Source organism: Lathyrus oleraceus, chromosome 5 (genome assembly GCF_024323335.1).
Source record: "Lathyrus oleraceus cultivar Zhongwan6 chromosome 5, CAAS_Psat_ZW6_1.0, whole genome shotgun sequence".
NCBI classification, from domain to species: domain Eukaryota; kingdom Viridiplantae; phylum Streptophyta; class Magnoliopsida; order Fabales; family Fabaceae; genus Lathyrus; species Lathyrus oleraceus.
Window position 1 is genome coordinate 255839593 of NC_066583.1, and position 13613 is coordinate 255853205.

General features: G+C 33.6%; 1 protein-coding gene across 2 annotated transcripts; it reads right to left on the reverse strand.

Annotated features, from left to right (window-relative positions):
• Window positions 1-584: 584 nt before the first annotated feature.
• LOC127083631 (pantothenate kinase 2) lies at window positions 585-11925 on the reverse strand. Of its 2 annotated transcripts, none has more exons than XM_051023951.1 (23): window positions 11692-11925; window positions 10949-11328; window positions 10210-10419; window positions 10001-10053; window positions 9502-9618; window positions 8870-8989; window positions 8669-8763; window positions 8492-8585; window positions 8202-8333; window positions 7801-7913; window positions 7512-7704; window positions 6218-6429; window positions 5722-5766; window positions 5583-5631; window positions 4688-4770; window positions 3806-3922; window positions 3565-3628; window positions 3152-3298; window positions 2883-3041; window positions 2247-2330; window positions 1347-1538; window positions 1177-1248; window positions 585-945 (listed from the first exon to the last, which is right to left on the reverse strand). In XM_051023951.1, the coding sequence occupies exons 2-23, from the start codon at window positions 11238-11240 to the stop codon at window positions 856-858; spliced, it is 2733 nt and encodes a 910-aa protein (XP_050879908.1). In that variant the 5' UTR covers window positions 11241-11328; window positions 11692-11925; the 3' UTR covers window positions 585-855. The 2 variants fall into 2 exon arrangements, with proteins under 2 accessions (XP_050879908.1, XP_050879907.1); XM_051023950.1 differs by having other exon boundaries at window positions 10207-10419.
• Between the last annotated feature and the right edge of the window lie 1688 nt (window positions 11926-13613).

Genomic DNA, 13613 nt, shown 5'->3' on the forward strand with positions numbered 1-13613 from the left:
ATGTGATATCAGAGGTAAATCTAAATTTTAATATTCTGACAAACTTCTAAAACAAATTATGTGTTCAATATATGTGATAACAGTGGTGAATATTGATGTCAATATTCAGACAACCCCTAAAACAAATTGTTTATGTGTTCAATATATGTGATAACAGTGGTGAATATTGATGTCAATATTCAGACAACCCCCTAAAACAAATTGTTTATGTGTTATGTATATGTAATGATGTGTATGCGGTGATAACATGGGTGAATCCTAATTTCAATATCCAAACAAAATCATAAGAACAAATTGATTATGTGTTCTATCTAAGTAATAACAAAGGATGAATCCAAATTGTAGTATCCGGACATATCCCTAAAACAAATTGCTTGTGTTCAACCCATGTGATAGCAATGGGTAAATCAAAATTTCAATATTCGAGCATCTTTTTACTTGTAATTTGCGTGGTTAGGATGCATTCGGGTTTCAATTTCCTGATTCTAAGTATTTTCAAAATTTCGCCAGAATGGATGAGTAATGAATGAATTGCAATGAGAAATCCCCTTTTAATCTCATGATTAGTGTTTAAACCAAACATATACAAAATAAAGTTGTGGCTTCATATAAAATACAATTGTTTCAAGCATCCAAAGTATAATTAAACAAAGTGTGACAGTCTAAATAAGCTTCCCTTAACCTACAACATGACACTATTATTCCCCCACAAGCTCCATCCAGGTGAAAATTTCTAAGCTATGAAAACCTTAAAGTGCATCTGTACAAAAACAAAAGATACATAAGGTTAAATTTGAACATCGGTTATTCCTCTTGGAAGCTCAAATTACACAATCAGCTCGTTCGTTGAAGCTTTCAACTAGAAGGCTGGTATTTGCAAATACAGTCGTATATGTTCCCTTGTATCAACTTTTCAGCCAATCTCTGATTTTTCACCATCGCAAGCTGCCAAGAAGATTTAAAATAAATAAGTAAAAGATGATAAAGTAGAAGAATATATCAAACTATCCGACGTTAGTATGTATACGCTGTACTTGATCACATTAACCCGAGATACGAGAAAAATAGAATTTTGGAGAAGCATTAGCTAAGTAAACTCTAAACCAAAACCAAATGACAAAATAGTTAACTTAAATTCATCCGACAGTTATAATAACCATTAACCCGAGATGTTACCTTCAAAGCATCGCATTTAAACTCAGCATAGAGGTTAGTATGTAGAGATCTACCCATCCCTTCCAAAATTATCTGCAGATAACAAAAAACTCAATTAGAATATGTTTCTCATTTGTACTCCTATATGCAAAGTAATGTTGTAAAAAGAAAAGAAAGAACAATCCTCTCACCAAATCAGCATCTTTTGCAGCCGCAGCCAACTCAGAGCTGACCTGTCTTAAGTCTATACATGGACTGCCACATCCATTCTCAACAACCATCAAGGGGACCGAAGATGAATTTTCTTTAGAACTATCTGTATTAATCATCGCATCAACAAGCAGGCCTCCAGCTTCAGCAGCTCGCCTTAGAATGTCGCAATGCTATAAACAGGAAGATTAGTTTAGTTCCACTGAAGAATAATGGTCAAAATAATACCAATAAAAGGACAGGGGTATTTGGAACTTCTAACAACTCCTTTTGAAGATACATGAAATTGCACAAATGACATCTAGTCATTCTTTTTTAATTCAATTCACATTGAATGCTATGCCATTTTGGTAAAGTAAGGTCTACAAGACAATTTTATTAGGTTGAAGAACAGACAAAATGAAGTAGTGTTTTACAAGTAATGGAGAAGGATTAAATTATTTGAAAACCAGAACATGAGATAGCAAAGGTGATGGCTTCCATTAAAATCAGTGCATTAGGAAACTGAGGTTTTCATAACATAAATAAATGTGTTAGGCAACTCCCTTGGTTGGAGAAGTGTGTTAATTAGAGAGTCAGTTAGAAAGTGAGGAATTCATACTGGTAATGAACCAAACCAAGTCACCTAAAACAGTGAGATTTGTTTATCAATGAAGACAAATTTCTTCCATATTTTGAATCAGTGTCTATCAAAATGCAAACAAAATTTAAATCCAGGGGGATTCTTCATTAACCCATGTGACCTTAGCTAGTCCAGCTTTGTCCATCGAATGCAAGGAGGAAAGGGGGGTGGGCGTAACAAAGAGAAGTAACTGAATATGACAAAGACATGATAGTAAAATAAAATAAAGACCGACAAGAGTTCAGAAAAATAGACAAACCTTGGCAGCCTCAGCTACAATATCAGGAAGCTCCATTGCAGTCACGTCATTTAAAGCTGGTAGCGAGTTTGCAACCAGAACTACCTGCAAGGCACGTCCATTGTTATCATGGCAACAACAATATTTATAGACATTGACAAAAGTGACTGTATATCATCCTAAGTACCAGCAAATAACAATGGTAGGAATTGGTGTAGAGAAGAATTCAGAGAAAGATAGGCTTTCTGAAAATTATTATGAAGTACATAGTGTAATTGCTGGTATTTGTATCCCGATTATGCAGGCTTGGCAAGCTGTTAACCGTTGGTAACTGTATCTTACCGTAATAACAAACTAACTATACTTTATTTCACTGAATTATTGCTGAGTCCTGATGCAAACTTATGCAGCACATGCATGCACAGAATATAAAGCTACAGCATAATCAATCATAATTTTACTTGATCTGTGAAATCATAAAAAAGATAGCGAAAAAAACCATGCCAAAGTTATCCATTCCCGTTATTAAAATGACCAAGTTTAAATTCAAATAAAGTCAACAATTTTTTTGGAAGGGGATTGCTTAAGATCAAACACGTATAAAGTCATACAAAATTTTAAATTTTCCAAAATATAGAAGCTTGAAAGTGAACTCACTTCAGTTCCACGACGAAGGAGCTCCCTAGCCAGAGGGAGCATCCCTAGAACAATGTCAGCACCTGAATTATCAACAAAAAGTAAAGCTCTTCTATGAGGAGCCTTCTTCTTGCCTCCGGACCCTAACATTCTCTCTTTGAAGACATCAAAGTCATCCACCTAGATCAGTAAAAGTTATATTGGTATTCAACTATGAACTATGATGAATAAATTTAAAAAAAAAAAAAAAAAGATTATTCTTATCAACAGATATGCTCAACTCTACCTACCCGCCATGGTCTGCGCATTTTATTGCGACTCATTCTGTAAATTTCAATAATTGTTCCTTTATGATAGAGATCCACACATGCACGAGATCCCCAGTCAAAAATGTTTGCAGCAAGAACACCTTCAATTAGAGTAAGCAATCTCGTTTCCTGAAATAAAGGAGATTCATATTACTGGTAGCAACAAGATTTATTAGAAGCTAGAGTGCCTTAAGACCATAGCAGAAGCAAAAAGAGTACAAATTACTATGGCCTCAAAATTTAACCAACTCATTCAGTCATAATTTTATTAAAAAATTAGTTAAATCAACGCACATTTTCTTTAAATTAGGAGTGATACATTAATTACTTAACCAGTTTATACTAACACCCCCTATACGTTAAATCTAGAGGATTGTAATATTATTCCAGCATACCTCATCCATGCTATCAAGTTCCACAAACAAGTCAGGTAAAACAGCAAGTGATGCTTCATTTTCCCTATTATACATATACAAACCAGTAATCACAGATAGAAATATCAGTAGAATTCATGTGAATGAATTAAAAAATCAATTCATGTTTAAATTTTCAGTAAAAAAAAAATTCAAGGGACTCACAGAAGGCAATTGGTTATACATAGTCCAAATAGAGATTTAAATTTAAAAGCATAACTACCTCTGCTTTATACTTCTGTAGGCATCAACAAACTGGAATTCCCTCAAGCACTCTTCCCTCATTTCCAGTAGATTGGCCAGACCTAACTTCCCATATGCAGAAGGCTCCTCCATTAACCTATTCATTTGGTGTGCAAGTTGATTAGTGGAAAGAGAACTTCAACCAAATAAAGTCCATGAATTTCAAAATTTTGTTAACCGTAATAAATACAGTGTCAACATCAATAATGTGACAAAGTTTAAGGGATGTTCACACAATTTTTGAAGTTCCATCTGAACAGTTTTCTAGTTTTTATTCTATGGGTTTCATGATCTAGTTGGTGAAACTGTGAAAAAGGAAGAGGGTGGACATCCTAAAATCTTTTTTAACTTTAATGCTAGATATTTGGTTTACTTGGAGTGGGAACCGCACCAAATCGCATTGTCTTTATATTCAAAGAATAATGTGTCAAAAATAACTCCCTACCATTCGGATAACAAGTTTTAAGTCAAATACAACACCCACCCACCCACCCTAGCTCATCATTACACACTATGGGTTTCTCTCTTCACATGCTAATATGCTATAGTTGAAAAAATAGATATACTAAAAAATTAAAAAAAGGGTGGTATAAGGTAAAAAGAGACCGAACTAGCCAATATTGTGAATTATAGTAACTTTGACATGATCCACGTATATATCTCACACAAAAATTATGGTGTTTGGAAAATCTAGTTGCTTCTCATGCATATCTTTTTGTTGGCAGGAGTTTTTCAAAATCATGAGACACAGTGCAAGAGCACTTGACCAGCAATAACTTTTAATTTAGAATTAAACTAGATGATTAAAGATAACAAAGCTAAAATACAACTGCTTCAATAATGAATCTTATATCAGTCTGACCTTGCCAAGTGGGCAGAAAATGCACGAGCAAAAGCATCACCCCTTCTTTTGGCATCATCAGTTCCACCTTCACTAGCAACAGCCTGTATATATCAAAATCGTAAAATAAATTAGAACTTAACAGTTTGTCTTTTCACATACTACTCTCAACAAGAGGAGGTACAATGCAGTACAACCGAACAATAAAGTGAGCCAAGGGTTGTATCCAGACCATTAACAAGCTCAACACAAAAATACAATAGTTTTACAAGAGCAGGTATAGGCTGTGCCCCAACTGATTGACGACAGAAATATTTTAAAAGCCAAAGTATAAATAGCAATATTTTACAGCTATAAAATGCCAGTTATAAAATAGCTTAAGTTTAAGATCACATATAATCATTCTCTCTGTATTTGTATTGAACTTATACAGTTCTATCTGATTCTAAGATAGGTTGTCATTATATCAACACAGTTCACCTGCAAGATAGTTTTGAGTAATCTTTTTGATCTTTGGTGCTCATGTGATATTTTTTAGGCTCTACGGAGGGATTTCGATGATGGAGATGTAGACAAACTAGCAAGCCTTTCCTAGTCAATATTGTTTCCTGTTTCCCATGGTGCTTGAGTTTTGGGTTTCTTTTAGGAAGGAATCTTGTTTTCACTTGTATTTATTAATATAAAATATTTCTTGACATATGTAAAATTGATATAGCCTTATTAACATTATTATATTCTCATCACTTTTATTGATACAAGAGGTTATCTATTGCAAGCAGAAACCTGAACTTCAGTGTTTTAGTTTTCTTTAATACACGAATAGTTATTCGTTCCAATTTTAATTTTTTTGTGGCATAAAAAAGACACAAGCATGAAGACAGAGGTTTCAACTTTCAAGACAACATTAGTTTTCTACCTTGTCAACAAGATCTGGCAAGTGCTCTGACAAAATTGTGAGCCAATATCTACATCAGATATAAATTGTGTTATCAACAGAAGAAAAACTAGAAACTATGAAGCCTTAATTGACTAATAATTAATGGTAATTTGCTTACTCTAATTCACTGGGATCTGCTAGATCTATTGTATTGGGCTCATACCTGAAAGATGCAATTTAATATTAGTTCTGAAAAACAGAATAATGAAAAGTGATAACATAGGATTGCCTTATATAGCAGATTTTTTAAAAATTAACACATTTTCACTGATGAAAAGGCACACATACCATAGTTAATAAATACAAAGCTACATAACAAGTGATAACAGTGGATCAAATATTGACCATTTGACCTTACATGAATGGCCAAGATTAGAAATTAGTGTGAAACAATCTAATGGTCAAGATCTGTTCTTGCAATAAGCCACTATATGTGTGTGTGTGTGTATGTATGCATACATGATACGTGCATGCATCTATGCCAACACATATATACAGTTCTCAATTGCCATCTGTGGCAATATAAATGACAAGAACATATCAACGTAAGGGCGGCCCAATAGGTGTGAAATTTCAATCTAAGAGGTGCAAGCACATGCCACAACAATCCTTACAATTTTGGGTCTGCTAACAATGGAAACACTTCCAAGGTTGGTACTAGATGGAGAACACCAACATTTAGAGCACTCGCATCAGATCGCAAAGCACTTCCTTTTGACAAAGGGACTTCAAAACCCCCAAGTCCAGTAGTTCCAGCAACAGGAGTCGTCGGTACAGGTGCAGTAATTTCTGTTCCCTTTTGTAAAAACTTCTCCATCCACGAAATCTGCATTGGAACCTCCAATCACATCAAACTTCTAATAGAGTGAGCCACTTCAAAATTTAAGTGGGGAAAACTATACATATAACTCTGTTAGAATTCTATATTCATAGATTTTGAGAGAGAGGGAGATCTCAACTGAGCTTTTCTATTTTCTGTGTTTGTACTACATGATTTGAATTACAAGAGGTGTGGTCTATTTATAGACTTGCACAGTTAACTAAATCAGTTAGTTAGTTTCCTAGATCTTAGGGATTAGTTTTCTGATTCTAGGGATCAGTTAGACTTAGCAAATATATTGCACAGCTAGTGCACAGTTGTTACAGTGGAACTTACTAAAATCAGTTCCTTTAATACTATGGCACATCAGTGTTATAACCACCTAGAAGAATTTTCAAGAAATGATAAAATCAATCAATCAAAAATTCAGACAAATAGCCAGTGCTTTTTTGAAGTATAACGAACTGTACTTCATTTCAATTTATAATTTCATGCCATGAGGTAATTACTACATTATATACTTTTTGTCTTTACTACCTACTCAAGTTGGTATATTCCTTTAATACTATGGCACATCAGTGTTATAACCACCTAGAAGAATTTTCAAGAAATGATAAAATCAATCAATAAAAAATTCAGACAAATAGCCAGTGCTTTTTTGGAGTATAACGAACTGTACTTCATTTCAATTTATAATTTCATGCCATGAGGTAACTACTATATTCTATACTTTTTGTCTTTACTACCTACTCAAGTTGGTATATTCCAACTCAGTTGGATATGATTCCATAGGGTGACATTGAAAGCTATTCCCGAGAATCTTATTAGTGGAGGGAGTTACTTTAGTTATTTAACTATTGCAGCTTCAAAGAGAAACCACTGAGGGAGAAAATGGAACGTCCTTGATGGTAAAGGAATTGATGCCCACTAAAAAAACACTCTTAATAAACTGGCATCGAAGTAATGGTTGTTAGGACTAACTTTTTGTGGAAAAACTAAGCTAAACTAAATACACTAACTCCAGAACACCCAATTATCTTGGGCAGATGACCAGCACAATTGAGATATTTCAAATTCCTATCACTTGCCTTCTCATTCAAATCTCCAAGTGGCGGGCCATGTATCTTGCCTCCAGTATATGGAGCACCCATTGGAAACCTTTCAACTAACTGATGCACCATGAGGTCATCTAAACCATGCTCTTCATAACTCATAAATGCACCCAAAGCTCCCAGAAAGCCTTCATGTCGCAGAAACATTGCCTGTGCCTCCCCATTAGACCTAAATAAAAAATTATATAAGTTGCAAGTCAAAGTAGTAATTTAATTTAGAGGAAAAATATTCTAGTTACATCAAGCTCTTAGGCATTTTATGTACCAGTATTGAACAGCAAAAGAAAGAGTGTCCATTGTATAAGCATGACCCCTGATAAAAAATCCTCCAAAAAATATTCTCTTCAACCGGAATCGCAATGCATTTAAGTAAGCTATCTACAGAGTGATGAAAAGAACACAGGATTGTCAGGTATTTGCTGGAAGAAAAATAAGTACTAGAATTGAACGTTGGAATTACTTAAAGTGGTTCCCGATGACACATATGTACTTAAAAGTTAAAAGTGAAATTAGATGATAGAGAACTTTGTAGTTTTACATGTCTAATTTACAAAATTTAACAGTGAGATTCTGAATAGTGGATTGGACAAATGGACAAGTAGACTCACAGGTTTGCCTGCCTATATTTAAGAACTAAAATGGATCATATTATAATTTCCATCTCACCTGGCCAATATTGTATGAAATCATCCGTAGAAGAGAGAGTGATATGTCTTCAGGCCTGTAGTTTTCAAGCTCCTTTTTTTCTGATATAGTTTTCCCAAAACTTGAAGCAATGGTGGAAGCCGATAGACCAATCTAGAATTATTTAAGACCAAAGAATACTTAGCCATGTCGATTGATAAAATATTATAAAATGATTCATATTTATCTACTCTAAGTTAATTTGCATTTTTTCTCTCGCTATACGATGAACATTTATTGTATATACTAATAAGATCAACTGCAAAATTTACCTTAGAATAATCCAAACCACCATAAATGTCCCCAACAAGCATGTCAATAGTTCTATTATCTCCTTTCTGGCTTAGCTCAAGCAACTCATCAAAGCTGAAATTCATTTCAACAAAACACCCTGTCAATAATTTAAACTAATAATAGATACAAATGAAAACAGGTCTCATGAAAATAACCTCTTGCACTTTGTTAACAGTCTTCCCAAGCCCCAATAAGTACCACCACCAACATTTGTCCCACTAACCCTCTCAAACTTTCCATCCCCATCAACCTATGACAAATAAAAAGAAAGTATCATAACCTGGTAATCTCTATCATACATTGTCCAAAGGGATTGAAAGTATAAGAAAATTAGGATACACGAAAAAAAACTGTACCTTGATCATACTAACACCAGAACCAACGTTAACTAGAAGATAAGGGAACAAATCATTATGGTCAATTTGAACAAACTCTTTCTTGCCCTCCATGTGTGTGAAAGCTTCATGTCGAATTGCCTACTAAGAAGTGGTAGAACTTCATCAGAGATATCAAGAGAGAGATAGAGAAAGAGAGAGCAAGCAAATTATAGAGTATAAGATCAGTAAAAAAGAAATAATTAGTAGCATAGCACACCCTGTTCACAATTTCCAAACTAAAAGACAGAACCAACATGGTTTCCAATTAGATCTTGGTTAGTAGCAAGAAACGTGAAAAGTTAAGGAAAATACAGTAATAAGCAATAATCAGCTATAGCTATATAAAAACTCTAGCATGTTAAAAATTTTAAGCTTCTTGGTTGTACCAAATTATAAACATAACCAAGTTTAGCCAAAGAAATGCTCTTAACTTTTAAGTCAGACAAACAACTGTTTCTCGTTTTAACTATTTATTTATGATTATTCATTTAAATAAGTGAAAATGCGAAGTACCTAATACTTATTCAGAGACAATACATCCTCCCCTGTCAAGCTGACTCAAATAAAATGCATAATGCAGGAGAAAAGGATAATTTAAAACAGGCATCCACCTTAAGCAAGAAATTCGCTCCTGCCACAAGACAATTCATTTCATCTTCTTTGTCAAGACCAACCCCAAGTCTTTCTTTGAAAAGGTCAGTATACTTGTATGCACCACCTCCAGTAGCCTTTGTCACAAAATGAATGAATTAGTCTAGTATTTCATAGCCATCAAAGCATAAGACAAGCAGAAAAGGGGTAAAAGAAATCCAATTTGACACTTTTCCAAAACAGATAATGCTAAAATTACAAATAATACTAACAACAACAAATGAAATGAACAGAAAAATCCTCAAAATTTGGTTTTTATACTAGAGGGCAGAGCAAATCAGATATCACTTTGAAAGTAACTACTAACACATGTGATAAGCAGCCAAAGGTTGTAGCTTTATATTTGCAATCTCATATAAATTATAATTGATGAGTTGAAGAAATGATATATAATCCAAACAGAAAAGATATTTGAGCATAGCTTCTAGTTAAGCCAAGAGAACAAAGACGCGAAGTTACCTTAATTATGGCATTTTCATTAGCCGCAGCATCTGAGTAACGTGACTCCAACCCTTTAAGCAAGAGAAAATTTTCAGAACCATAAGTTAAGTTGTATTAATGTGCTAACTTTTTTAGCAATGTTGAATTCGGTTAAACGAACACAGAAACAACAAAATAATAAAATGATATTTGAATGCTCAATACTATTATAGCAGACTATATACCACCTCGGTGAAGCTGCTTTGAATGAATGAAATCTAAGCACTCGTTGATCTTTCTTGTTTCAAACTTGACAAAGTGAAGCCTTCCACCAAGAATAGGAAAGCTTCTCCTATTTCCATTAGAAAGCCCTAACCGCTCTTTTAAACTTTTCTTCCTTTTATCATCATCTGATTGGCCTTCATGCCGTGAAAAGTACACCAACTTTATCAGAGATCCTGTCCATATAATGAAAGAGATCAAGTTTCATGCATAGTTCATATACTACAAGTGCCTCATTTTTCTAAAATTGAATCAAAGTAATCATAGAATAGACCAGTGACAAATCCGTGAATATGAATCAAAACAGTGAAAACCTCAAAAAGTAAAAAATAAAATATTAAAAAAAAATCCAAACTGATATATTCACTGTAATAGGAAAGTTGGTTAAAAGATGGCAGTTATTTTATGCATTTCACTTACTTATTAGTTATTAGTACTTCAGGGAAGATACTAATCCAAAATACAAACTCTAACCCCCACCAAAAAAAAGGAAATAAAACACAACAAAAACCATGTATAGTAACAAAATGAATAGAACAAAGATCATAACAAAACACCAAACATTAGTTGGTCAGTGATGATTGGCGTTGGACTTGATAGGGACGAACCGGATTAGTCGGGCGGATACAGGTGGATGTGGTGAAAACAAAACAAAAAAAAGATGATAACAAAACACCAAAAGCATGAAACATTCATGAGCCATACCTCCAATATCAAGAGCAAGGTGAGACAAATCATCAGATTGATTAGGCAACAATATGGTGGGATACTTATCCTCCACATTAGATTGAATTTCAGCTTTACTAACATCAAGTTGAGGCCTTGAACTGGATCTATGAATCGGATTCCCTTGCATATCTTTTTCTCCTTGACCCTCCAAATGTGTACGCTTGTTGTTGTTGTTATTGTTGTTGTTTCCCTCAGATTCAGTTCCCTTGTTCTGTCCCTCTTCGTCAATTCCAAGAACCTTTTGTTCCTCTTGAACCAAATCAGCCATATTTTTTTATTTATATAATAAAACTCTTATATCTCCTAATCCCCACCAAACTCTTCCCTATATTTGGTTACACCTTACTGGTCCTATCCTACATTGAACCAAACAACCAACAAACGATAACTTTAATACAGTCCCACCTCAATAAATCAATAAATAAATTAATATTAATTACTATTTCCTAGGTCAACAAAATGGGAAACCTAGAAGCCAATTTTACAAAATTAATATTTTAAAAATAAACAAAAAAAATACGGATAATGGAAAAACGAAAGGCTGAGATTGAATAGTGTATTAACAGAAGAAAAACCGGGATTTAACAATTTTATTGAATAATAATGATGAATTTGAATTCAATTTTTTCGAGAACAACCATATGAAAGGGAATCGAAGACATGCGAGATTATTGATAAACGAAGGGGATCATGGCGATGATCGGTGATAGTGATTGTACCTTGGAATATGAGGTTAGGATGAGGAGAGAAGAGAAGAGAGAGGAAGGTGCGTAGAGTGGAGACGCAAACGGAGTATAGTATGTGATCAGTGTTATTGGTGACGGCGCATGTGATAGCGTAGACTAAGATCTTGATCACTTTTGGACTGCGGTAAACTTTGAATTTTCTCTTTATGTAGTACGCGCCAATACGGCGCGTGGTGGTTTGCGCTTTTGTGATACTAATTGGTTGGTACTACACCGATTTCCTTTGGGCAAGTCTATGAAATCTATCCCTAAATTTGAGGACTGTAGTTTATGACATGTGTGGTGGGAATCATAATAGAGACATCATTTTTTTAAAAGCCAGAAGTATATATAGTAAAATGAAAATAAAGGAGATATATTGTACAACATAAACCAAATTTATACAAAACCACGAAATCAACTCAAAAGGTATATAATAATTCAAATATAACCAAAAAAAAATGATTAAAATAAACTAAAGCAAACGCGCGACAATATCCGGGAAATATGTATAGGGGTTCGAAATTATCTTTGGTGAAAATATAAATACAAAGAAATTTAGTAGAGGGGTTCGAAATTATCTTTGGTGAAAATATAAATACAAAGAGATTTAGTAGAGGTGTTCGAATAAATTTATTTTTTAAAAGATAATTTTAAAAATAATTCAGATCTCATAAACAAAATCAGATATTTTAAAAAACGCAAAAGCAGAATGTAATATTAAGAGAATTTGAAAGCATCTCAATAAATTAAACTAAGTGGCATAATACATAATATCATTAAAGACTTGATTGCTTCTAATGCAAGTCAATCACAAGATAATCTAAGTCGCTTTACAAAAAAATGATTTAAGAACTCTTTAGTTAAATATTTTTTTAAAACATAATTGACTTTATGATATATTCCAATAAGATTGATGCATCACATACCTAGATTTATACATTAAATCTCTATAAGCACGGTTTAACTTATATAACATGCAAACGATGCAATAATGCAGTGACGATATTAATGAATACTAAAAAATTAAAAAGGAGATAATGAAATAAGAAAAGATACACTGAGGTGTATAGGAGTTCGGCATTCGTCCTTGCTTTGCCTGGTTCGTTCTTCAATGGTGTTAAAAACCACTGAAAAATGATTACGATCTTTCACTATTTTGATAAGTTTTATACAAGCATTTTAATTACAATGAATTATCACACGATAATTTTCCCTGTCGATGCAAACACTCAAACTGCTAAGAAAAACAAGATTTTTAAAGATTTTGATCCAATAGCCTACTCCAAGTATTTGCGTGTGGCAATCCACCTGATCCCACTCATTTCTTGTTTGAGCAGTTGTCATTACGTTTTCTCCAACTACACCAAAGATGGATAACTTCCAAATCTTCCTTACTGGCACTTGATACTTGATCTCGCCAAAGTCTTCCATGGAGTATATTGAAACTCTCTCATTCATAGATACCAATAAAAATCAAACTGAATTCAAGAAATGATACATGCACCTGTTACAAATAGCAAACTTCACACAAAAACATTATATACCTTAATGTACCACTAGTCTCCCTCAATACTCAATCTTTAGAGATGAAGATCCTCAACAATGGAAAAATATTAAGGATAAAGATAATAAACATTGCCAAGAAATCTCACAAACATTGTAATTCACAAGGTGTTAGTCAAGGAATTAGATGTAGATAAATAAAGAATACACATACAAGGTTTTCTCAAATTTTTAGATGAATGGGTATTGGTTCTCGATGGATATCAATGGCTTGATCAACCATGAAACACTACAAGATTCATCAACCCACTCTCTCTAATTCATTCAAACAACAACAAATTACACAAGAACAAAGTACAACAAAAAGAAGTGAATCTGACATACATTAACACCTAAGAAGTTGTTCTATA